The sequence below is a fragment of the Ambystoma mexicanum genome, chromosome 2p (assembly GCF_040938575.1).
Source record: "Ambystoma mexicanum isolate Mex_15411 chromosome 2p, UKY_AmexF1_1, whole genome shotgun sequence".
NCBI lineage: Eukaryota > Metazoa > Chordata > Amphibia > Caudata > Ambystomatidae > Ambystoma > Ambystoma mexicanum.
This window is the reverse complement of record NC_090923.1, coordinates 526458967-526486636: the sequence shown is the minus strand read 5'-3', so window position 1 is coordinate 526486636 and position 27670 is coordinate 526458967. Positions and strand designations below refer to the sequence as shown.

Here is a 27670-nt window from a genome sequence, read left to right as displayed (position 1 = left end):
ACATACTGGAGGTGATGGCGAGGTATGCAGGGATGTCTGGGATAGCGGTGAATCCCAAAAAATCTAGTATGTTTCCGCTAGGCGATTATAAGGGGACCCCTAAGAGACGGTTACCGGTGTTACAAATACCATGGGAGGTTAGTTCTTTCCGATATCTTGGGCTAGACATATACCATACGGTGGAGGAGGAGCACAGGCATAACACTGAGGTGGCACTCAAGAAAATCGAGAAGTGTATGCAATTTTGGGTGAAGTTGCCCTTAGCAATGATGGGAAGGGGTGCAATGCTAAAAATGGTGGTCCTGCCTAGGCTTCTGCATTACTTCAGCAACATTCCATACATGATACCCAAGAGTTTTTTTGCTAAACTTGAAAAGTATGTGTAGGGATTTCTTGTGGCATGGCACACGGAACAGAGTGGCGTTGTGGAAGCTGCAAAATTTTTATGAAAAAGGGGGGATAAAACTGCCCAATTTTGAGGTGTATTACGTAGCAAGTCAGCTGCAATATGTGGCTCAGTGGCTCTCAGACGAGGCGACCCCTGAATCTAGATTATTTGGACATCATTGTGCCCCATTTTACTTAAGAGAGATGATCTGGCTGCCCAGGTCTGAAATGAGAGAGCGCCCTAGGATGATGATGCTTGGGTGGCAGATGTGGCGTCGGGCGTGCCGGTTGATGGAGAACCCATTCCCATGTTCCCCGCAGGTACCGCTAGTCGCGTTGGCAGGGGGAGATATGCAGTTAAGAGCAATAATCACGACCCATTGGGAATCGGTGGGGCTAGTAACGTTAGGAGATGTCTTGCAGGCAGGGGCCATTTTGGACTTTGAGGCCCTTGTAGAGGAAACAGGATTGCATGCAGGCCAGTACATCACATACCACAGAATTGTGCAGAGAATTCGGGAGATGTGGCCCGAAACTGTATTAGCAGAAAAACCGGATGCCATCATAGAGGCAATATATGATATATCAGATGGGGGGGCATGAGATTTCGAGGCTGTATGAGATGGTGATGTCCAAGGTTGGGGAAGGACTTGACGCAATTGAGACTAGATTGGGAGGCGGAAGTGGGAATTCCGATAGAGGATGGGATGTGGGAACGGGCACTGGGATATCATAAGAAGGTGTCAAGGAATGCCAGACTAAAGCAAATACAATTATATATAACGCACCGAGCATATATGACGTCTATGAGGATATCCAAGTTTGAAAACGCTGGACGACAAGCGTGCCCCAAATGTGACGAGGAGAAAGCTGATATGACACATATGTTTTGGTCATGCCCAGTAATTGAGCGTTTCTGGGGAGAAGTGGCACAAAAGCTAGCCGAGAAGGGGGTCACGTTACTCATAGATACAGCTTGGGCCTGCTTGTTGGGAGGGTTCCCCAGATCATCAAAACTTAAGCATGTCGGTAAACTGAAAGATCTGGCGTATGTGCTTGCTAAACGTAGGATTGCCATGGGATGGAAGACTTGTCATAGGCCACGGGTGGAGGTGTGGTGGAAGGAGTTACAGAAATGGGCAGAGGCAGAAACAATGGTATGGCAAGAGTCGAACATGGTAGGGGGAGGAAGAGACAGGGACCCTGATGGCATTGAAATTATTAATAGCGGGATTGTGTGGAGCAATACAAGATTGGGCAGAATCTACAGGCAGCGAGACCCCGCCGCGTGCGGCAGACACTGAGAACGATAAACAGACACAGGCTCATGAAGGGGAGGGGAGGGGGGGGATGCAGTGACCAAGATTGAGAATTAATATAATTATTTTGTTTCAAAATGCACTGCGTGTTTGGTTGTATTTCTGTTTTGTTTGACTAAAATTAATAAAATCGTTTAAAAAAAATAAAAAAGTAAATATACACATCAATAAATAACTCACTTTGTACTCTAGTAACACTATCCTAATAATAGCAAACATATACACATCCCGGTGTTACCATAAAATACTTCAGGTTCAATTTACAATGCTCCAACTGCTTACAGTTATTTAGAAGCATAGGAATCATAAAGCATTGGATAATGCAAAGACATTACTGGAGGACGGCAGGCTAGATTAGGAACATTGGCAGAATGCTTTCTTTAAAGTAGATAGGCAATACTGTTTGAGGATTCACCCCCCAACCCCCCCACACCTGGGCAACCTGTATGGAAAAGGTTATGGTGTACTTTATCTTGACTATTACAGCCCTATCCAAATATGTTCAATATTGCTCGGCTTCTTTTTCTACAGGACCCACTACCCCAAAGTACCTGGGAAGTTACAGGAGAACAGGATCCAAGTCGAATCTGGGACCCCTGGATGTTTCCATAGGATTGAAGATGCTCTTCCTCGTCACAGTACCATGGGTGCCCTAGCAGGCAAAGACGTTGAGTTTCTTGGCCTTACTCGACGAGACCCCTTGAGGATGGACCTCCTTTGGAAGGAGGAGTCACTGGGATGTCCATGGCGATAAGAAGAAAGGAATCAGGTAGTGTTGCAAAGGCATCACTCTGTCTTCATGGTGGTATCCATTGGCGGTGGATCATTACTCTGGTTGTGGATGTCAAACGAAGGTGAAACTGGCTGTGGACCCCGACCAGGCCAGGCTGAAGACGACCCTTGGTGCCAGAAGTAGGTGTCGGGCTTCGAGATTTTGCATTTTACTGCCTTTCAGTTCTTCGGTGCTGAAGTCGAAGCATGGGCCTCAGGATGGCTTATGGCGACCTGGACACGACCACTGGACTGGAGCCAACTGGACCCTCAGCAAGTCTGGACACTCGGCCAGTCTTCTTTGGAGTTTGGTGGCAGGAAACCCACCGGCAGACACTCCACTGCAGGTAGCGACCCTGGAGATTTCTCTGGCATGGACAAGTGGACAAATGTCATGGTAAGGATGCCCCTTGAAGGATTCTCAAGAGATTTGGAACATTTGCAGCTTTGGGTATCAAGCAGTCCTATGCCAGGCAACCCCCTTTTGGGCGATACTCAGCAAACCTAGCTTCCAGCAGTCACAAACACTCTTCCGGACCCTGGGCGACACAGATGTTGGCTCCAAGAGGTTCGGGCACTCCCCTTTGGACCCACAAAGAGCCCTTCTGCGGACGGCAGGCACACATGACTGGCTTCTAGGACACTTTGGGTGAAGATCAGCAGTTGCACGATGTTCCCTTGTAGCTCGGGAAGAGGTTGCCAATCCAAGTCCTCTCTGGTTCAGTCCTTGAGTCAGCACAGCAGTTTTTGGATTTAGTGAAGAGATGTAGCCGTAGACAACCTCCTCCAACTGGACTCCAGGATGCAAGCTTAAAATGACTTCAGCTTCAGGTTTCCCCATTCACTCAGGCTGAGCCAGGGTCAGACACAGACACACAGACATTTATGCAGGCAGCACCCTCACAGGCATCAAGGCTATTCACAGACAGCAACACAGAAAGTGGATTTTGGGCTACTCCCCAGCCTTTCAGTGCACCACACTTCATTCATTTCAGTTTCAGACATGGCTGGATCAGGCATTGTGTCACACAACCAAAACTAGATACACACAACTCAGAATGCATACCGATTACTCACTCCATTCAGGTAGGCTCCACCCCAACGGTGTACCCACAACAAGCGGTCCCTAGGAAGACTCCAGCCAGCATGGCAGGAGGCAGCCCCAGAACCATATATGGTTCTTCCACCAAATAACTATTCAGGGAAAGAACAGAGCCAGGACTTCTCAGAACCTTGAGAAACAAGGTGCTAAGGCAAAGAAGAGGTCCCAAAAATGGAGGATACCTACAGTCACTGTCATGTAAGCATGTAGCTGCCACCAGCCCATACCCTGCTCTGTGGGAAACGCACATGTGCCCAAAACCAGCAACTAGGAGTACAGTGCTGTACCCCTACCCACGGGCACCCTAACAACATCCCATGTGTACTGTTCACCAAGAACACAAAGAGCTCTACTGCCAGAGGTCAACACTGGACTCCTGTGCAGAAAATAAACCTAAGACAGAGAATAATGATGTATAGGACAAGGACAAGGAGGCCCTGTAACTCCAATGCATTTACAGCATCACACCTGGCTAGCTTGATAACATCTACTGCAAGCTACTTTTCGGCTCTCCAAGCTAACTGACGTCGGACAACAAACCTACATGAACTTACCTCTGTGTGTGCATTGGGGACAATCTATAAATAAGCATTAGGAGATATCTATCCAACATTTGAAGCAAAGGGAGTCATAAATAATAAATAAAAATCATACGTTTGTATCTTAAGTGAAAATTAGATTTGCGGAATGCTATTTAATGGACAAACTTAATAGTGTTACACAATTCGCAACTGCACCTACCTTTTTTTTCATGCTCCTGCTCCAAAGGCACCAGAACACCATCATCTTCATCTCTGTAGCCATAATACTCTGCATCAATATCTTTCATAAGCTCTGCTCGAGTTTTGCGGGGTGGAGGTAGAGCTGGAGGGAATTTTAACAGTCATTTCTCTTTTACATATATCAAAGGCATTATTTAGAATACTTTAGTCATCTGAAATAGAAGACAGTATACTTGATACAAGCAAATTGTGGTAGTAAATAAGTAATTCCTACCTTCTGTAATGTTCTTTCTGATGCAGCTGCTCTTTCTCTCACAGTTTACTCACCTTTTGAAACTGCTCCAGGTGGCTATTGGATCTGGCCAATTTTAAGCAAACACCAGGTGCTGATGTGGCTTCAGACCAGCTACATCATGGTGAGATGGACAACAGCGGTGTTGGGTATGATGTGGCAGGTATTTGGGACACGAATAATACTTCATCAGGTGTGGCAGGTATATATGGGCTACATTACTCACCGTAATCATATTTCTGATGCTTGTATCTGCTTAGATTCATATGCTGTGCATAGGCCGACATCTAGTGGAAGCTGCAGAGTATTACAGTTTGTTTTTCAAAACTCGAAAAGGGGCGTCGAACTAGGGCGTGCCAGTAATACTATCCCTAGTGTGACGTCCCATGTACCCATGATCCCTCACGCGTGTAGGACCCTCAGATTGTATTTTTTCGGACAGAAGGTAGCATGAGGAGTAGCGCGAGTACAGAGTATCCAAGCAGATAGATAGATAAGACTACAAGCATCCATGCGCCTTCTCTCAGAGGGGAGGAAGGGCGGGCGCATGTGAATCTAAGTAGACACAAGCATCAGAAATACGATTACGGTGAGTAATGTATCCCTTCTGAGGCTTGTGGCATCTGCTTAGATCACATGCTGTGCATAGATTAGCGAGCAGTGTTTGTCAGTTCAGAAAAAGTAGACACCCCTCAAAGATGGAGGCAATGTATTCTGTTGTCCGAAGACCAACCGCCTCATGTGTTTAGAACTAGAAATACATAGCCATAAGCTTGACTAAAGTGCGGCCATTTTGAAGTGATTGAAATCGCCATTTTGTTTCCTAACCTTTGCCTCTTGCCTTCTGTTAAAACTGCTTTGCTGAAAACCTATTCTGCTCCACAAGTACATTATTGTTCATGCATAGAGCAAGGCCGCGAGAGACTTGTTGAAACATAACGCAGCGACCCAGACAGAAATGCCCGGTCTCCTCCCTCACAAATCCTTGGAAGTAAGCAAGAAGGCATTTAATCATTACACAGATGCTAGCTATTCTCGCTAATGCAGTAGAAATATTAGAAATGAAAATTTAATGGTTTGAATTATGCTCTCCTTTACGGCCTCCCTCCCCTGAGCCCTGTAGAGCCCTGGAGAGCGAGTTGACCCTCAGTACACGAATAGAAACCAGGAGATAGCGAGGCCTGGAATGTGCCTCTCTCCTAAACGCAGCTTGCTTGCAGAGAACAGAAGCAGTGTGTTCCTAAAACAAAGAATTGTGTCTGCAGGCTCATGAAATTGCAAACTGTTGTTAAATAAATGTCTGAAGGTGTCATACTCGTCACAATTGTCAATCATCGAACCCAATTCAAAGGAAATACATTATGGGCGGTATTGAATGTGTCACCACTGATTGTAAGATGCTTGCTTTGTATATATGTAACTGTTGTACGATTTGCACGCTCTTGCGTCCCCCGGGGTCTGGAAACACGTCGTGGGGCGTGAGATCCAGTTGGCCAACTGAGACTATTTGCTTTGCAATAAACCCTAGCTTTTGGGAATACAACCTTGTGTCTGTCGTATCAGTTCGTGTGTGGTGATTGTGCCTTGTTTCCATATGCGAGGGTCCCGAAGGGGTCCCTTCAAGAAGGAGGTGGGATGTGAGAAGGGTCATGAGCAAATACATGTCTTAGAACTGCTTGTCACACTTGAGTATCTGTCTTGGAACGAGTGTCAATGCAGTAGTGCTGAGTAAAGGTGTGAATAGAGCTCCATGTAGCTGCTTTGCAAATGCTGTTAAGGGGTACATTTGCAATGAAAGCCAGAGTGGCTCAGTACCTCTTGTAGAGCGGGCCCTTGGCGTAAAAGGCAGTGTTTTATCTGAGAGGGAATAGTGCAGTTGGATACATCAGACCATCTATAGATGGCATTCTTTGAGAAGAGATCTCCTTCTCTGCCTAGAGCTATGGAGACGAACAGTTGATCTGTCTATTAGCGGTCTGGTCTTGTCTACATAGTAGAGGACCGCTCTCCTCACATCTAGTGTGTGGAGTTTCACCCCAGAAGAGCTTTTGGATTCTTGGAAGAAGGCCGGTAGCTCAATGGATTGGTTAACATGGAATTTGGAAATGAATTTAGGTGAAAACCTAGGGCGAGTGCGTAAAACCAGTTTATCCTTATGAACAGTAAAGAAAGGATCCTGACCCTTCTTATGGATGTGATGGCAACTAAGAAGGCAGTTTTATAAGTCAAGTGTTTTTTTGCACATGGGCTCAAAGGGGGGTCCCATGAGCTTAGCAAGTACCACATTAGGTCCCAACCTGGTGGTGGGTTACAAATTGGAGGGTGGTGTCTCTTTACCCCTTCCATAAATGCTTTAACAACTGGCACTTTCCACCATGACACCTTGTTATAGGAAGTGGTGTAGGCTGATAAAGCTGCCAGGTGTACTTTAAGTGAGTTAAACACCCTGCATCCAATAGGTGGAGCATATAGGTGACGACATTAGGAGTACAATCAACTGGGTTGATTTGCTTATTCTGGCACCAAATAACGAATAGTTTCGATTTGTCATAGTAACAGTGTCTTGTGTTAGGTTTTCTTGATTCTTTCAAGATATCTATAGATCTCTGGGGTAAATTGAGATGCCCGAACTCTATGTGTTCAGGAGCCATGCTCCAAGTTCATTGAGTTGGGCTGAGGATGCACTGTTAGGCCCTCGTGCTGGGAGAATAGGGTGTACCGGCACATGAGCTTGATGGGGTCGCACACCACTAATCTGCGAAGGTGTGGGTACCACGGTTGTCTCGCCCACATAGGAGCAACTAGGATGAGCGTCCCTGTGGATTTTGTTGACCACCTTCTTCATCAGAGGGGTTGGTGAAAAAGCGTAGGCAAACATTTCTGACCAATACATCCATAGGACGCTCCCCTTGGAGCCTGGCTGGGGGAACCTGGATGCGAAATCTGGGCATTGCCTGTTTTCGCTTGTGGCGAATAGGTCTTTAGTGGGGAAGAGGTCTCCTACGACTTTTGTGTAGTGTCCACTCGTGTTCTTCTGGAAGGGGATCCCTGCTCAGAGCATCTGCTAGAGAGTTGAGATTCCCTGGAACATGTTGGGATGACAGGTAAATCTTCCGTTTGAGTGCCCATTTCCAAATTTTCTGGGCAAGCTTGGACAGATTTGGCGAACAAGTGCCCCCTTGTTTGTTTAAGTAAAACATCGTCGTTGTGCTGTCTGTTAGGATCTGCACCGACAGTTTGGATAGGAGGGGTTCGAATGCGCGAAGCTCTGAAGACTGCCAGAAGTTCGAGCAGATTGATGTGGTTCTGAGCCACTGTGTGAGACCAGAGACCCAGAGCTGTGTGGTGAAGGTAGTGGGCTCCCCACCCTGCTAGGGAGGCATCTGTTGTGACAAGGGCCTGTATCAATCTCTGGATCGTAGAAGGATTCCCCCTTCGTAAAATTCTCTCTTGTCCACCAGCAAAGAATTTGTACTATTGTTGGCGAAACTACCACTAGATCGTCCCACTGACCACTTGCTTGAGACCACTGTTTCGCCAATCATTCCTGCATGGGTCGCATGCGCAGGCGCGCGTCGGGAACCAGGTAAATGCAAGATGGCATCATGCGTAGCAAACTCATCGCTTTCCGCACCCTTATTTGGCGACTGGCCCGATATTGAGGAATATGCAGCAACAGATTCCGAATTCTTTCCTCTGATGGAAAGGCCAACTCTGCAACATGCGTCCGACTAGTATGGCGGAAAAAACAATCTGAGGGTCCTACACGCGTGAGGGTACATGGGATGTCACACTAGGGATAGTATTACTGGCACGCCCTAGTTTGACGCTCCTTATCGAGTTTTAAAAAAACAAACTAATACTCTGCAGCTTCCACTAGATGTCGGCCTATGCACAGCATGTGATCTAATATATATATATATATGGAGCTGTGACACGTGCCCAATACATCAGTTCTGCCCAATTTGACATGCTCCACCGAGGTCAAATGAAATGGCAGAACAGCTATGAAAAGAGAATAGCTACAGTTGTTAATAATCACAGGATTTCAATTTGTTTAGAAGTAGCTAAGAGGACGTTGGCAAAGGTAATTAACTGTCCTACTAATGAATACCATCCTCCCATACATTTCTGATCTTCTGAAATGCTGCCAAAGTACAATATTCATGTAGGTGGTGTAAGAAACTCATGGTGGCAACAGTAAAGATAGACAAGTGATCACAGTTCAAGGGTGTTCATTAAACAGTATGTAGGTTGGAAAAATGCCTATTCTATACCTAAATCTCAGATGGGAGGAAGCGTCGACCATCAAATGAAAATAAGGCAGTCCTTGTGACGTGGTGTCAAAATAAAAAGGGCCTATACTAAGAAGCCTTTTGCCAAAACTTACAACTAATACAAAAAGGGTGTGGGATATTTTTTAACAACACTTCTTTCATTACTTGAAAACTAAGTCTGGATGCAGTAGCTTGGTCTCTCTTCCCCACGTTTTGAGCACGCGGTAAGATGGGATCTTGGAGCACAGTACAATCTCGAGCTTCCCCAGCACGAGATGACAGTTCCACTTGCAGATATCAAGGCCTTCGATGGCCAAGTCTCATTTCACTTGAAAGTCTCTTGCCTTCGAGGCCTGACATATTCAAATATCAAAACAATAGTTCCTTCAACACAAATGAAAGTTTGTTTTCTGGTTTTACTTAGGGCGAGGATTCTTCACCCCAGGATCCTCCTCTTCTGGGCGCTGACCCTTAAACAGTCCTTATCGATATCAAGGCCTTCAGTGGTTGTGTCTCCCGTTTCCGAGGGCCTGATAGATTCCTAAAACAACTAACAAACACAAGGTTCTCTTCTATGCATCTCTAGTGTGACTGATTCTCCTCTGGGTCCCCCTCTTCCGGGCGCAGACCCTTCTTTGCTTTGAGCCTCCCTCCACCAGGTTGACTACAGCTTTTCCAGCATTCACCAGGCTCCCTCCACCGGGTTCACTATGGTGGTCCTTTTCTTTCACGGGGTTCACTCCCCTTGATTTTGCAAAGCTTTAAAAACGTTGTTGTTTGTATAACGCTGCCTTGCTGCTGCATAACCTTCACTGTATAATATGATACTGTAACCTTTGCAACCACCACCTACGTCCTACTCTGTTAGGCCTTATGCTCAGTGTACCCCTGTGTAACCCTGAGCAATGAACTGTTCCTGTAACTAAGACACTTCCTTGCAACAGTGCTTCGATGCCTATGGGCTGTTAGTGCCCTTTACAAATAAAAATAAAATAAAAAGAAGAAAAATGTACTTAAGGCTGAGGGTTCTTCACACATGGGATCCCCTCTTCTGGGTGCTGACCCCTCTTTACTTTTAGCCTCCCTCCACCGGGTTCACTATGGCTTTTCCTTGGTGTCTTTTAAACATTTCCAGTGGACATCACTCCGTTGGGTTCACTCTTGCCAACTTCACATTCACACTTGGTTTCAATGTTTGCGGGATTCACTTCCCTTGCTTTCTCACAGTTTGCAGGTCAAAGGCTTTCAACTGCACAGGGATTTTGCTTGACCTATCTTGGCGGCTCTCCTACGGTCTTCTGGTATCTGTAGTTTCAAACGTGGATCAACCAGAGTCTTTCGTGTTAGCACCCACGTGGTGCCAATTTAATCTGCAGCTGGTCTCTCTTCAACATTTTTACAGTTCCTTAAACTTGGTTCAACTTGCCACTTTGCGTCTTTCATTCACCACAGCAAGGCTCTTATCGGCTCTCCCCTCAACTCATCGGCTGTGATGAACCGATTGGCTTTCCTCGTAACTGGAGTCAAGGCCGGTACCACAGTAGAAGGAGTTTCCCTCGCTCAGATTGTCCTCAGTCTTACGATTCCCTCTGCAGAGGTTTTGTGGGTCTCCGTTGAAAAAGGGCAAAATCGTGTGTCTCCTCGTCAGCCTCTAGATACTCGCCACCTTTCTCCTCCTCTTGAACTGCCAGGCCTGGATAGCTGTCTTGTCGTGCGGTCTGCCTTGCTCGTATTGTGCTCTCTTGCTCCACCTTTTATCCCTTTTGGAAAGGAAAGGGCCGTCAAGTGTGTGTGATTCAGCTGGCTTTGCCTGACGCTGGGGTTGGGGCATGTCAGGTAAACGGCTTTGGGGTTAGTCCGTTGTCTTTCATAATGCGTGAAAGTGCTCATGTCGGAAAGGGGAGGTCGAAGAAGATTGTCAGATTGTTCTATGCAATAGGACAGGGAAACAGTGCTATATGGGATTACCACCCTCGTATTAGAGGGATTTTTGGTGATCTTGGAAGGGTGGGTTTTGGAGGGGTTTTGAAATGAGTAGAACGGTTTGTGAGACCAACGGGAATGACCTGAATTATTAGTATGAAGTCAACAGGAGGAATTGTGGGATTGGTAATGTTTTATTGGAGCAGACGGGGAGTGCAGGGAATAGTGACTAGAGGGGCGTGGAAAAGAATGACCGATAGTATGCGGGGGTTATGGGAGAGATGGTTTCTGAATGTGATGGGGTTTGAGATCCTTGGGGACTGGTTAAATACAGAGGGGTCAGTGGATTTGTGTAAGAGATTGAATGGGAGGAAGGGGGCAGATGTGGCGCAGCCCTCAAAGGTCTCAGAGATCTCACCCTCCTCGTAGTCCTCTTCGGTAACATACTGCATCTCCCTTTGGGCCTTCTCCTGAGCACAACCCCAGGCTCCCCTTCCCAGGTGATCTTTCCCTGCTCGTCTGCCTTCAGGGTTGGGATAAGAGAGGGTCAGCCCTTTTTTGGCCACCTGAATAAGGGATTATTGAGGTTTGCTGTGGAGAATACCCTCTGGTTTCTCACAGTGGACAACAGATGAGAAGTCTATACCCTAAATGAGAATATAGAGGCCATCCAAAGTGGGCTTCCTCCAATGCCAAAAGGTCCAGACAGTGACACTTGAAAAAAGCATGCATAGATAACCAAACTGGAGCCTGATCGATATCAGAAAGGCAGAATTTGCTGCTTATCCCTGCTTATTAAATGGGCCCAATATTTTCAGGAACCTGTTCTTCGGACCTTAGCAAGGCCCAATCCATCTAGAGACAGTCCGTTTGGAAATTTGTATTTGTATTTGTATTTGTATTTGTTTTATTTGTAACGCGCACCATCCGGCCCGGAGGCATCAGGGCGCAATTTAGACATGGTTACATAAGCATACAATTAAATATATTCAAAGCATTGAACAGTACATAGTATACAAGGCATACAGCAATATACATATTTACAGAAGGTAGATTAGCGCAGGAGTTTCCCAGGGCTGGTCCGGACATCATGGCTGGTTGGAGAGCCAGGATTTGGTTTTAGCTTTGAAGGCACTAAAGCGTTCTTCGGATCGGATGGTGAGAGGGAGGGCATTCCAAAGCTTAGAGGCTAGGACGGGGAAGCTAGATCCACCCGCCTTTTGTAGTTTGAACCTAGGGATGGTTAGGCAGTGGGTCTGAGCCGTTCTTTGTGGACGGGTGGGCGCGTGTCGGGATAGCTGGCTACAGAGGTATGGTGGGGCTTGGTTAGCTAGGCATTTGTGGGTGAGGCCTAAGGCTTTCTGTGAAATTCTCTGTTTGACCGGTAGCCAGTGTAAGTTAGATCTAGATTCCGAGATGTGGTGGTTTCGTGGGATGTTTAGGGCTGCTCTGATAGCGTTATTCTGGGTAATTTGCAGTTTGTTCATATTCTCTTGGCTCGTTCCAAGGTAGAGGGCGCTCGCATAGTCAATTTTGGCCATGATAAGAGTTCTGGCCAGAGTGACTGCGTTGGGGGTGGTCAGGAATGGCCTGCAAGCTGCAATGAGTTTGCAGGTGTATGCTGAAGAGGATCTGACTGCATTTGTTTGTCTGGATAGGGAAAGGGTGGCGTCAAGATAGACACCTAGGGTTTTGGTGTCTTTCGAGACTTGGATGGTGTTGCCATCGATGACAAATGATTGGTAGGATGGCTCAAGTTTACTAAGGCGTTGCGTAGTGCCCAAGATGAGGAGCTCAGTCTTGTCATCATTGAGGCATAACTGGTGTTGTGCCATCCAAGCTTGGATAACCAAGTAGACCTCGTTCAAGGCCTTAGTGTCAGCCAAGTAGTCACCAGTGATGGGAATGAGTATCTGGGTGTCGTCAGCGTAGTTCGTATAGGAGACACCCAGATAGTCAAGTACATCAAAAAGTGGTTTTGTAAAGACGTTATAGAGCGTTGGTGACACACAAGAGCCCTGGGGGACGCCACAATGAATCGGGGAAGGATCTGCTGAGAAATAACCTTCTGAGAGCCAAATAAACCCAACAGCTGAATATGATATATGACTGGTTGTTGATAACACGCTTAATACCAAGAGGTTTCTAAGCGCGGACCCGGGGATGAACCTGTGTTGCTCTGTGTCGTCTTGCTTCCAAGGTGAGCACGTTACCCCTGAGCTATCCTCTCGTCCAAATATCAATGTGTAGGATCTGTATGCCCACTTGTGATCAAAACAATAGACATCTCTTTCATAGAAGTAGGATGTGGAGGAAGGAATAACACAGCGAGGAGTATTTAATAGATGAGAAAACGTTTGAAGAAAGGATGGCCTCACTCACTGGGTCAACATTTACTTAGAAAACAAAAAGGAAATTTGACAGATGTGATGGATGCACACATTGTTTGCTAAATGTATAGCAACCAGTATATTGAGGAGCTTCATTGGACCACAATGCACAAGTTCAAAAGCAGTTTCAATTGGAAATGTCAAGACTAGGTTATTGTCCAGTGATGAAAGACCCCTCCTGGATCTGGGGTGGGGGAGGGATCAGCAAAGTGATGGATCAGAGGGCCGGTTGCCACTCCGAGCCAGTGCACCTGGGGTGGATCACCTAGTCATCCCACCTTGGGCCCAGTCACATGGCAGGGGGTTACCATAGTGCCACACTGAAGGCCAGTATTGGGGCTCTGGGCTTCCACCACCTTCTAGCTCAGTAATGCAGGCCAATCCAGAAAGCTTTGCACCTGGAATCCCATTGTGAGAATATGCAGCACAGTACTAGTACGCTCCTTCCCAACAATGCCTGAAGGTCTCCCAGAGCCGGCACACATTTACAACACAGAAATATCATGATTTCCCTTGAAGGGAAATGTTTTCTCTTCATTCAACGATGGTAGTGGATGTTTGGCTACTGTTGCAGATTTACCCAGTACTTCAAAGGACACTTCAGAGCCTGCAGTGAAATCTGTGGTTCTGCAAAAACAATGTTGCCTGTGCACGATTTCCAGAATGCTGAGAGTTCAGAGCAGGAAGCAGTGTTTCCGATGCATAATCATGAGGCATTTTCAATGGCAAGAGATTCTCATGTCGGGATACAATGTTACTATGTTCCTGTATTCTCAGTAAAAAGATGTTTTTCAGAAATGTGCCTAGGGCGTTACAATTACATGCTGAAAGCATTGGGTAGCTCAGTACAGGCAGCACCTGGGAGGGTCAAGGAAGGAAGATTACATCCAAGATGACGACAGGACAATTTTAGACATTGTTAGGGAGAGAAATTTGCCAATTCCCCTCTACCTTGGAGACCCCCAGCTCTTTTGCTGAACTTTGGGACTATGTACTTTTTAATTCTGTTTGTTTTCTCTGTTTAGTTTCTTTGATTATGGAGTTTTAGATAACTCCATAGGCATCATCTTTTCATGTGTGTTACACAGCACCCTAAGTGCAGTGACACAGGGATGTCTTTTAGACTTCCCAAAGGTTTAAATACCTTCTCTGGGATAAACTACTGTTTCCCAGAAAATGTAAGTTTACATTGACTTTAATAGTCTTTTTAAATTCCTAGACCCAGCACACACTATCTTCCTATAGAGTGCTGGAGGCATCAGGTAATAATATCCCCATATATATGGTCGCCGTAAATAATATCACCGGGAAAATGTCGTGGCGATATTATTTGGGTGACCATATATATGGGGACAGGGGCAAAAATAATTTTTTTAAAAAAGTTTGGGGGTTGCGGGGATGTCCCCCGCATGTTCCATGCAATAATGTCGCCACAAAAAACGGCCATTTTTCGGCGATATTTTTGCATGCAAGATTTTTGTGCCGACATTATTACATGGAACTGTGCTGGAGGGGTTACCTAGTATCCCCTGTGTCTAGAAACACATGTAGCAGTGAAATGCTAGCCAAGAAGTGGAAGCGTCACGGACCCCACATGCAGCTTGGATTGGGGCGATGACCCGTTGCTCCAAGTGGGGTTAGTGCGGGGTGGATCGGACGTGCCAACAACATTTGGAACACGTTTCAGCTTTGGTCGTGAAGGGGATGCTTCTCACTACGCTTCTGTTTCCATTGGAGTCCGCGTTCCCACAGCATTTCTCGCTGACATGCAGCATACCAATGCGAGGCCCCCTCCCGCGTCCCTGCCCTCTCCTGGTGAGCCAGCTGATCCTTGGAATCATGCTTTTAAGGTATACCTGAGGGCGGCTGGTGGGGCAAAGTACAATGATGATGAGAAGGAAGCGGCTTTGCTAAACTGCGTAGGCACGGAGGGCTTGCACATTTTCAGGCATCTGCCGGGTGAGGATGTTTATGTCCCCGGTGGCAGTAAAGGGGAAAGAGTGGTGAGCACCTATGAAACTGCCTTGAAGAAATTGGAAGGACGTTTCGGCAAAAGGATCAACATGGTACTGGAATGTTACCATTTCTTTTCAAGGGCCCAAGCGGTGGGAGTTTATTGATGCTTATACGACAGCCTTATGCACGCTTTTGGCTACCTACAAGTTCACAGGGTGCCTGGATGAATATATACGGGACCAAATTATGATGAAGACTTCCAATCCCAAAGTTACAGAAAGGTTATGAATTGAGAGTGACTCCAATTGGAAAAGGTTATAGAGATTACCAGAGCAATAGAGGCCTCACGTACCAGGGTTCAAATTGTAACTGAAAGGGCGGATAGGCAATCCCAAGTGGATACCGTGCAAGCCGTGCTACCCTTGTCTCGCTAAGGCGGTGCAGATTTCAGGAAAAGATTGCACAAAACTGAACAACATGGGTCAAAGGCGTCAAAAGGGGGGGGGGGGGTGGCGAATGGCCGGGAGGCATGTTAAAGGTGCGGATGATCCAGTCTTTCCACAGGGGCTAAAGACTGTCCCGCTGCTGTGGTGGAGTGCAGGAGGTGCAGGGGCAGGGGGCACTATGCCAGAATGTGTAAGGTTAAAGGAATGGTTCGGCCAAACATTTTTATTGCCCCTACGGGTCGGCCATGTGTATTTAAGCCCAAGTCGCTCGATTTTAGAAAAATTTCCTATGGATGGACCTTACCTGAGTTTTCGTCCATTAAACACATGCGAAAACAGGCATCAGGGAGCTGCCATTTTGTGATAATCCTATAATTTCCGCCATCGCCCTGGCTGACCTGCTTTTGCGGCACTAAATCATATCCCCCGCCCCAGAGCCTGTCATCAGCAGACGCGTACCGCCCATTTCACAACACCAAAGCATGTCTCGTGTCAACATTCGCTGTGCTTCAGCTAATGTGTCGCCATGGAAATGGCAGGACGCCTCTTTCCTCAATAAGTATAAACAGACCGTTTCACAACACACAGCAGCAGATTTTTGATTCCATTCCTCTCTCTGTGTTACTTTGAGTGTTCTGTGACTCGTTTCTGTGCTCTGGTCAGCTACCTTCGTTGCTTGTAGCCCGTGTGAACAGATACCAGTACCACCGCTATCAATTATCTTAGTTTGTTTAACACACAATGGCTACAATAATGCCCTACATGTATGAGCCAGAGTATACCGAGGAGGAACTACTGGAAAGGGAAACACGCAAAAATGATGGATCTTCGGACGGCAGTTGGGAGGACGATTTAACAGCTGAAGAGCCTGGACCTAGTCGCATGGATGGTGTTTCCACCTGGTGCACATGCAATCGGTGCGAGCTAATGCCAACCAAGGACGAGAACTGCTGCTGCTGTGAAAACTCGGGATGCGTGGCCTACATTTCGGAAGGCGAGCCACGACTGCAATGCATCACCGAGCTGCCAGACTTCAGGGCAGCCTGCCTCACACAGTCCGTGTTGAGGATAATGATGGTGCTTATGCACGAACTTCGCGCAACTGTTCGTCCTCGTAATCCAAGTAACAAGTAAGTGTACTCTGCTTGTCATGCCACTCCTATTTCATGGTCTTCTACTATATCCAAAATTACATATACATATCATTGTAACGCACGAAAGTGGTTCAATAGTGTGCAGTGTCTAGATAGCATTTGTCTGAGCAGAATGCCATTAGTTACAAGAATTGTCATTGACAACAAACGTTTATTAAACTCATCTTGGTCATTTATAAACAGTTTGTTTCATTCCTTTTCACAGGTGGTACAGGCTGGTGGCCTATCGTTCCTTTACATGGTGGCTTCATGGGAGGCTTGAACACTGCGTTCGAAGAGTAATACCCGCCTGTGCCGTTCGTGCCATAAGAGAAACGTTCCCGAGTGACAGCAGTCAGTACAGGGGATTTTCTCTCGCTGTGCTGCAACCTGACCTGTACAATGGTCACTATCTAAGCTAACATAATATATTATCAATAATGCATGCACTAAATAACACTTGTTCAAAGTCTTTCAGTCGGTTATGTCTCTATAAAAGTCACACATATAGCTATACTATCAATTAACATTGGATTATACAGGCCTTAGGTCAAGGGTCTTGACCACTATAATATACTGTTTGAAGTGTGGGTCTGTGCTCACAAGAATCTCCGGTATGTGGCTGGTCTAATGTTAGTTGGGGATCTGCTAGGTGGGCATCATGGAGTGGTCAGTGGTCTGGCACATGAAGAGAATACCTTGCAGGGACACAGGGTCAGAATGGCAGTAAGTTTCCACTGGCGAGGGTGCGTGGGCAAGGACACGTTTGAGGAGATGAACGAGCTATGTGCTTGGTTCAGGCTGGTTCACATGCAGGACCGTAATCTCAGAGGAAGAGTGATGGGTTACATTTATTAGCTGTTCCAAATACCTCTGGAGTTTTCCAGTCAGAGTGGGAACGAGGGTGTGGGCCATGTGCTCTGCATGCTGTACTATCGCAGTGAGGCCTGGTCACCAAGATGGAGTGGAAAGGGGGTACAAAAATGGATGCCCCGTGTCCTGCTCAGTGTTCCCATCTACGCGAATGTCATCCAAAGTTAACATCACATAAGGGCAAGGGGCGAACCCACTACTGGAGGCAATTGGTACGAGTTTCTACTGAGAAGTAAAGGATGAGAGGGGCCTGATGGCCCCTCGCTCCCACACACTTGTCTGCACGCCCCAGGCCCATCCATTCCACCCCCTCTATCAAAGGCGGTTCGCACCCGGGGATGAGCGCTGGCACGGGGGGCTGTCACGGGCGCAAACGGCCAAGGTGCCAAACAGCATGTGCACTTCAAAAGGTATCCCAAGCCCAGGGGCCATCGCTCACATGGCCTCCTCAGGCCCCGTGTCTCCAGGCAGGCCTCCCCGAGGAAGGCCGCCCCCCTGCAATCCACATAAGTGTGTCTCCATTCAGCAGTCTTCCTGTGCCTTATCTGCACGCCCCAGGCCCATCCATCCCACCCTCTCTATCAAAGCCGGTTCGCACCTGGGGATGAGCGCTGGCATGGGGGGCTGTCACGGGCGCAAACGGCCAACGTGCCAAACAGCATGTACACTTCAAAAGGTATTCCACACCCAGGGGCCATCACTCACATGGCCTCCTCAGACACCGCGTCTCCAGGCAGGCCTCCCCCGAGGCAGGCCGCCCCCCTGTAAAAAAACATAATACCACGACATACACACGTCATTCATTCACAAACACACCCCTGTTTCTAATACTTTATAAACCACTTGATATGTCTCATGAGAACATCTTTGTGCTTTGCAAGTCAACTCCTGAACCTTCTACCTGAGAAGCACTGAGATCTATGCTAATCTGCTCGTCGCCGTGCTATCTGTGACCGCTTCGAGAAAACTCGTCGGTGTGCTAACTGTGGCCATCTACCTGTTCTCCTGCAACATACTGCTCGGCCTGCTGAATCCAACTGTTTGTTGGTCAAGGTAAGGCCATGTATCCTAGTCATATTTCGGTCATTTTTACATTTCAATCTATTTGCTATTACAGTACCCAATAGAGCTATGGTCATTGGTCTCATTGCTATTGACTTGAGTTTCAATTGTTATGCTATCAATAGATTTTCTTTTTTTTTATCTGTGTCAATTGTCATCGAATTGCATCCTTTGGGGGTCCAGTCTATAATGTAAGCATGTTTCCTTTTCGTGCAAGACCGAACATCCTAGGGACGAGTCACATGTTCAGAGTTTAGTCACATAATTAAAACAAATTCTGTAACTTATGCAAATACTAAGCCGCACATGATGAACTGGTATAGTTCGGGCGACCAAAACAAACCTTGCATTGAGCATGGTATGGTTTGTTTACTTTTTTATGAAATTTTTATTCAGCAAAGTTTTATAATAATCTTGATATTTACTTTTCTGAATTTTCAAAAATGCCTGCCTGTTCGATTAGCGGTTGCCCTTCGAAGACCCATGCTAAATCTGAAGGCACTACAATGCATGTATTCCCGAAAACTGTTGATCGAATAAGAGAATGGGTTAGACATTGCAGATATCCACTGGATGAGCTGGAAAGTAGAGTCCAACAAGTCTTTGAGGACAAGAGGGGTGATCGATACCGCATCTGCAGCCGGCACTTTCCCCTCGAACATGTACACCACATCTTGGGTAACAAAGAACAATAAACGGCTATCAACACGAAAATTGCTTGCAAACGCTATTCCCACTCTATTCGTCCACAATCCGCCACTGGTGAGTCAAGTGTCCGTTTTTAGCTTTAGGCCTTGCGGTAGTGTGTGGGTAGCCGAATGGATTCATTGATATTTTAGGTGCTGTTTCCAATTTGTAATACTTTCGACATTGATATGAGTGTATAGCTTTTTGAATAAAGACATTTATCAATATATTATTTTTAGATTTCATAATCCACAAACGAAATCTATATATGGGCACAGGGAACTGTGCTATATTGCGCATTACTAAAGTATTCTGTCTCCTTACATGGCAATTTTAAATATTGGCATTTCATTATCAAACAATAATTTACCTTTACAACTTCTTGACTATCCCTTGAATCTGAAGCAAGAACATTCTACTTCCGTCACATGCTCGCAGTTATCAACCACTTCTAGCGCGTATCAGGTAATCATACTTGGCTATTCCGCTACAGACTTGTTTTATGCATGTCAAGTAATAGTTTGTAGGTATTGTGTGATTATTTTACCAATTGTTTGGTTAGTGCTTTCCAATTGATATACACCTTAGTTGTCACCCACTGGTGTTCGTTTTCAGTTATAATTAGTGTTATCCATTCTAATGCAAGTACTGTCTTTCAGGGAGATGCTGAAGCGTCCACCACATTGACAACAGCCCTAGATGTTCTTCAGCAGCACGAGGTATGGATACCGACAGCTCAATCGACCGTGAACATCAGGACTGGAACACTTGTCGTTTCATTGTTCTACACCATGTTTCATTCGTGGTTAGCCGTTGATATGTACCTGTACGGTCGACCCCAAGCATGTGTTGCGTTTTCAATATTGTAATCCTTACTAATGCAAATACTATGTTTCAGGCAGTTGTTGAATCGTCAACCCACGCACTTGATGCAGAGCCTGACATTCAAGTAATTCCGGTGGAAGCGGGACCATGCGGATACGAATCGGCGCAATGGCTTTCGGAAGTGCGCACCACATTGACAACAGCCCTAGATATTCTTCAGCAGCACGAGGTATGGATACTGACAGCTCCATTGAGCGTGATCATATAACGTGATTCCATTTGCTATACTTTCTTCCCTATTAACGCAAGTACTGTGTTTCAGCGAGACGATGGAGCTTCCACTACAATCACAAGATCCCATTTAGATGATGCAGATGTAAAGAAATCGGAGAAATAAGTCGATTAAATCTGATCATATTTAAACATTCCTTGATTCTTTTAGACAATGCAACATTGTTGGTTATCTCTTTAGATGTACCTTTGCCGTCGACCCCAAGTGTGTGTTATGTTTACAATATTGAATACCATACTAACGCAAGTACTGTGTTTCAGGGAGTTGCTGATGCCTCCTCTTCAATACAATCATTCGTGGCAGTCCATGCAGAGCCAGAGGTATGGATACTGACAGCTCCATCGAAATAGGTCATCAGAGCTCGAATACTTGTCGTTTGATTGTTCCACACAATGTTTAAATCGTGTTTGGCTATTGAGATGTACATGTTCTTCCTCACGTGTGTTTTATGCTAACAATATTTTGATACACAGTAATGAAAATACTATGTTTCAGGGAGTCGATGGAGCCTCATTCCGTGCTGTCTATGCGGATACAGAAAATATAGTCGTTGCAGCGCAAGAGGAAGGGGAGACATGCGGATAGGTATCGGAGCAACAGCGTGCAGCTGTTGAAAGTCGAGTCCAAAAAAGTTGCAAAGAAAAGAAACAAAAATAAGGTTAGTTACAAACAGTTCATAACTTTAGAATTATTTTGTGCTGGGGACTATTTTATGTTTTTTTCAAGTCAATTGTACTATACTTTATCTTGTGTTCAAACTGAACATCCCTTTTCCAATCTGTCCTCTAGTTACCCGTGGGTCTACGAACTATACATACACAGACAGTGAAGCGAATGAGAGATGTTGCTTGCCAGACCATTTACACTATGGAGGCTATGGAGGAACTATTAATTCAGACGCGGCGTGTTGAGACTCGGGATGCTCATGTCCAATGTACAGAAAATGAAATGAATGTGTCCGGAGAATCCGGCAAAGTTGTATTGGACCATTGCTACAGTACGACCGCACCACCGCAACATGATACTGGATGCATTGAAGATAGCTCTGAAGTAGTCGCAGATCAATTCACACAATCTACACCCGCCAAAAAATTGCCACCAAAAGAGCTGTCGACATTGTTGTGTTCTCCCATCAATGTTGAAGTAGCAGATGTTGAAATGACAGAGAATGAACCAGCAGCAGCATTCACCGACGCATCAGAACTTGATAGCAACGATATTTCTTTCAAATGTGGTGATATGTCCTCAACGTCACAGGCAGAAATAACTGATGCAGGATGGCAGTCTAGTGAAAGAGGACAAATACATAGTATTCGACAGTTGTTTGATGGATATTATAAGTATGCTGAAATGTGGGCATTCCGTCAGAGGGAAAGTATGTGGGAAGCCATTGATTCATGTGACTCGTCAAAAACAAGGCAGTAACGTCACAATACATGCCGCCTGTAGATTACATCATACGTTGGTCTGCACAACCGATGCTGGAGAAACTGCCAGCAGGCAATCTACTGTGTGCAGCTGCATCACTTTTTAGTGGCTCCAGTTTTAGAAAGTTAAAGTCTTTCTTTCAGATTGTGGGACTCCATTTCATTTCAAAAACGCAGTACTACAAATACCAACATGATTATCTGTTTCCGGCCATTAGTGATGCTTGGAAAATTGAACAATTGTCTCTAGCAAGTACATTCGAAGGCAAACGATTCAGGCTAGCCGGCGATGGACAGTGCGACAGCCCTGGATTTTCTGCCAAGTACTGCATCTACCACTTTCAGGACATGGATAGTAAGAAAATTGTGAGTCCGGTGGTCGTGCAGGAAACACAATGTACATCCTCAGTGGCAATGGAGAAACTAGGATTTATAAAATCAGTGGAATATCTGCAATCGAGGGGAATGCACATCGACCTCATAGTCACGGACAGACACGTTTCAATTGCCAAGACAATGAGAGAGCAGTTCCCACATATTAAACATCAATTTGACGTATGTCATCTTGCTAAATCAATCAATAAGAAATTCCGGCTGCAGGTAAAAAAAAAAGGTTTGGAAAGTATTTCAGCGTGGTCCCAGTCTATCAGCAACCATCTTTGGTGGAGTTCAAAAACTTGTGAAGGGTCAGTGGAAATACTATTTGAAAAATGGCGGTCACTGATGCACCACTGTACCAACGTGCACCGCTGGTCAGAAAACCTACATTTCCACCAATGTGACCATGGCCCTTTATCCCCAGTGGAGGCACGGAAGAAGAAGTGGTTGAATCCATCTTCCCCGACACACAAAGCCATTGAGAAGATTGTTCTCGATAAAACTATCAAGAGATTTGAGGGGACTGACAGAATTCTGTCACACAGGAGGTTTGGAGGTGTTCCACAATATGTGCCTAAAGTACAGGCCAAAGCGCTTGCATTTCAGCATACAGGGCATGAGACATAGGACTCTACTTGCCGTCTTGGCCCATAACGAGAATCTCGGCCGTGAACAATCTAGGACTAAGGGTAATGTAAGGATGCCTCGCTACACTAAGGCCTTTTCAAAAAGAAGTAAGCAATGGGTGATCAAACCAGTCTATGAGGAAATGGAGTTTGACTTTGTCAAAAGCCTTATTGTTGCTGTATTAGAGAAGCACAGATATGGAATTGTGAACGTTTCTGTGCAGAGCACTGATCCATTGCCACCCAACATTGCCACTGTGCCATGTCTACCCAAAGGAGAGCTGGTTGTGAAGTACAAATCCCGGTTTAAATAATTGTAATACGATTGTCTTTTTGTAAATAAATGTTATTGTACAGTGTGCATACAAAGTACGCTAACCCCAACCCCTACCTTCACCATCCTGGGTGCCGAACAATCTGGGTGTCATCTTTGAATTCTCGCTCTATTCACCTCATATTGCTGACCTTGTCTATATGTGTATGTATATATTTTTCTTGATGTAACTGATTTTCGCAATCTCTTCTAAATGCTGGGCACTGTTAACCGAGGGGACAAACAAACAATAAATCTCACTTTAAACTCAACTCCTCGGGTACTTTATACTTTCCCTGACCTTCCCCAAAAAATTAAAAGTCTCAATAGTTATGGTTCTTTGGGGCTTCAAAGCTCGCAGACGAGGACAAAATTGGGGGCCTTAGAACGCGCCAAGCGAGCTGTTGCAGATGGGAGAGAAGCTAGTTCGCATTTGCACATTGAGGCACACTACATTGATGGATTCGAAACTTCAAGTTCTCACAGGTGGCTTTACTACGGGATGTTGCAAAGAAAGAATGTATGCTCATTTCTAGTGAAGGTCAGCGGCTTTGATTTTCAGCTGGCGGCCTGAAGAGGCCCACAACTCGCACTTGCAGTATACGGTTCTATTGTTTTTTGACCTTGAGAGACAGGGACCATGCCGAAATAGCTTAATTTGAAAGGGAGGGTGCAATAACGTAAGAGACGATAAGGCAGAAAATTCTGAAACTAGACCGAGTTTCATGTTAGTTCAGTATACGAAAAAGCCAAGAGCACAGTGGGATTTACGGACTGCACTACGCAGAGACACAATGGAAATTGCAAATATAATGTAAGTAACGCTTTAGACGCTTTTATACCGGAATGAAGAATTAATGAATGGATGCATGAATAAATAAATGAATGAAGAGCTTGGAAAACGTTTGTGGGATCGTCCTTGTAGCGGGCACATGGGCATGCAGGTCCACATTCCACACGCATGTAGACAAAAAGTCGTTTCTCATGGTGTACTAACCTCGATTTATTTCGTTAGTTTTTGCATTGATTTTAGAGCCGAACATACTCCATTGCACTATCCTTGAAAGCAAATAGTTTCAGCTCGGCCGTAATAAATAAAATGAATAATATTAATAAAGATCGGCTGGCGAGACTAATTATAAATTTTATGTTTTCAAAACAGGTATATCCTTCCCTTTTGCCACTGCCACCAGTTTCAAACACCGGCAGATGGTTTTTTAACTGCCAGCTGCAGCTTAATGTAAACAACTGCACAATCCTGATGATTTTATGGGACGATCGCCAAGGGCCCATACGCCCTTACGCGGTACTAGCGGCTAGAAGCAACATATCAACCTTTACGCTGGCCTAGTGCCTACTTGATGGAACAGCCTTGCGGTTCAACGTGCGACAAAAGTGCTTCTTTGAACGAAAACCAACACCCTGTGTACCATAAAGGAACAGCGCGTGACTCACGATAAACTTTTACGGATTTGCGGATAGAGATAAAAGAAAATAAATGACTTTGCTGAGTTTATATGGCAATTGCTGAATATTCTATAAACATTTAATGTCAGATAAATGTACTTTACCAAATGTACCGTGTTGCTGTTTGATTTTAAAGTACAGTTTCATATTTCGAATTGTTGCGCGCTGTGTTGTGAGTTGATCTGTGTTGGTTTCCGGGTTCTGTGTGAAGTCGCGTAGAAGACGACTGGCGCGTTTGCCTACGCAGCACAGAAACGTCACGCAGAGAGGCGGGGAATATGAATGTTTTGATATTGTCAGGCTCAGGGGCGGGCGATATGATTTAGTGCCGCAAAAGCAGGTCAGCCAGGGCGATGGGGGAAATGATAGGATTATCACAAAATGGCAGCTCCCTGATGCCTGTTTTCGCGTGCGTTTAATGGACGAAAACTCGGGTAAGGTCCATAGGAAATTTTTCTAAAATCGAGCTACTTAGGCTTAAAAACACATGGCTGACCCGTAGGGGCAATAAAACATTTTGACCGAACCATTCCTTTAATGAGGACATGGGTGTGCCAGGTAGGGGTGTTGTGAGTATGGTGGAATCTTAAGGGGGTTTAGTGTGCCAGGACACAGGCAGATGTGACAAACGTACCCAGGGTGTGATATTGCATGTAGACGGTGCCGTGAAGAAGGGGCCATGGGAGTTTGCGTCTGTGAATGGAAACTGTTTGGCGATGTTGGTAGATTATGGGTCGCCGTACACAATGATTTTTCCCAAGGTGTATGTGGAAAAGTATGGGAAGAGTGTGACTGAGCTGTGTCCGTCTGATATTAATGCGTACGGTCAGGTACCTACAAGGGTTCTGGGGTATGAGTGGGCACACATAGAATTCAAGGGGCCCCATACTGAAGGGAAGCTGTATGTGGCGCATAAAGGTGCTAGTGTCCTAGGTTGGCATGAACAGGAAGCTCTGGACATTGAGATACGTCTTGGCAAGGAGATAACGGTGTTGAGCGTCATGGAGGGGTGCGAGCAAGGACTGTCTGCTCTGTATTTGCAAGCTAGGTATCCCGAGACGATTACTGACAAATTAGGGATGTTACAGGGATTTGCTCATCGCATCATGCTTAAGAGGGGAGCGGTTCCCAAAGTGCACAGGGTCAGGAATGTTCCTGTGTTGGCAAGGGAAGGATTGAAGGAAGAGTTAACTAAACTTAAGACGGCAGGGGTTATCAAAGATATTGAGAGCACGGGATGGTTGTTCCCTGTTGTTTTAGCTAGGAAACAAGACGGAGGTTTAAGGATGTGCATGGACCTGAGGGAGCTAAATGCCAGTATTTGGGTAAACCGACACCCCTTGCCGAATATTAATGAGTTATTATTGACCATGGGTCAAGCACAGTGGTTTTCTACTTTTGATTTGTCGTCGGCCTACCATCAGATCGATCTTCATGTTGAGTCACAGCCCCTCACTTCCTTTGTGACACCCTTCGGCGCTTTCAGATTTTGCCATATAACCTTCGGCTTAGCTTCTGCCTCAGCTGTTTTCCAACGTTTCATGCAGGAATGGTTTGGTGGCGTTCACGGGGTTAGTTACTTCCAGGATGACATTTTGGTCGGAGGTAAGGATCGAGTAGAGCATGATGAGAGGGTGCACAAGGTCATGAGTGTGTTGCAGCACAGAGGGCTAATGGTGAAGTTGTCCAAGTGCCATGTTGGAGTATCTAGTGTGTCGTATCTCGGACATACCCTGAATGCTGAAGGGGTGAGAACCAAGGAGGAGCTGGTCAAGGTCATGGAAGATGCTCCTGCTCCTGTCAATAAGGAGCAGTCGAGATCCTTTTTTGGGTCTTACAGCGTATTATGTAAAGTTCATACCCAATTATGCGGAAAAGACAGCCTGTATGAGGGGGTTGTTAAAGAAGTGTGTGAAATTTGTGCGGTCCAAGGAATGCCAAGATGAGTTTGATCTGGTAAAAAGGGACGTGGACCAGACTCCCTCTTTGCTATCTTTTGACCCTGGATGTAGGACAGTTCTCATGGTGGATGCTAGGGAGGTAGGCATTGGGGCGGTCCTGGAGCAGTGGCAGGAAGTAGCACGCAGACCCATTGCGTTTGCGTCCAGGGATTTACATGGAGCTGAATGAAGTTACTCTGTGATTGAGAGGGAGGCTCTGGCTGCTACATGGGCTTCCAAGCATTTTAGAACATTTTTATGGGGCATTCCCTATGTGATTAGGACTGACCACAAGCCGTTGGTGCATGTGATCACCACACAGGGCACTGCGTCCGTACCTCCCAGGATAACAAGATGGGTAGTGGAGTTACAGGAGTACAATTTCACTGTGGAGTATCAGGTGGAGAGGAACAGGACTTGGGTGAAGGGGGTATGCAAATGGCATGTGTTTTACTGGCATTTAACAAGAGTGAGTGGGAGGTTGAGGCGAGTAAGGATTTAGAGATGGGTTGGATTAGAGAGGGTCTTCTTAAAGGTTGGGATGTTGGCAGAGGCAGAGCGGAAGGTAAGGGGTATGCTCAAGTCCTTGAAGAATTGGCTGATGGGCCGTAGGGCGTTTCAAGGGCGGGGGGGGAGACTTCCTCTGGAGAGTACGAGACACAAGTTGGTTCAGCGGGCCCATGAGGGTCATCTAGGAAGGTCGTTAACTAAGAGGAGGTTGCGAGAGGATTATTGGTGGCCAGCTATGGAGCAAGAGGTGGAGGTTGAAGTAAAGGACTTCGCAGCATGCGCTGTTAGCGATAAGAGCAAGGTGGTTCGTTCGAATGCCAATGTATCCGGTGGAGGTATCAAAGGAGGTGTGGTCGAAGGTGGCTTTAGGCATAGTGGGTCCTATTGATTGTTTGAGCAAGGAATTGAGATTTGCGTTGGTGGATTACATCTCCCTTTGGGTTGAAGTTGCCTCTTTTGGGAGTGACAACGGAGGTTGTCATATGTTTCCTTAAGAAAGTTTTTGACAGGGAGGGTGTGCCAGAGAGCATTGTGACGGATAATGGGGTTCAG

General features: G+C 45.9%; 1 protein-coding gene across 1 annotated transcript in view; it reads right to left on the bottom strand.

Moving 5' to 3' along the window:
* Nucleotides 1-27670, bottom strand: part of ISY1 (ISY1 splicing factor homolog) — a 574895-nt gene that overhangs the window by 314650 nt on the left and 232575 nt on the right. The window contains exon 8 of the mRNA XM_069643951.1: nt 4321-4443. Coding sequence (XP_069500052.1) covers nt 4321-4443 — 123 coding nt within the window. The remainder of the gene's footprint in view (nt 1-4320; nt 4444-27670) is intronic.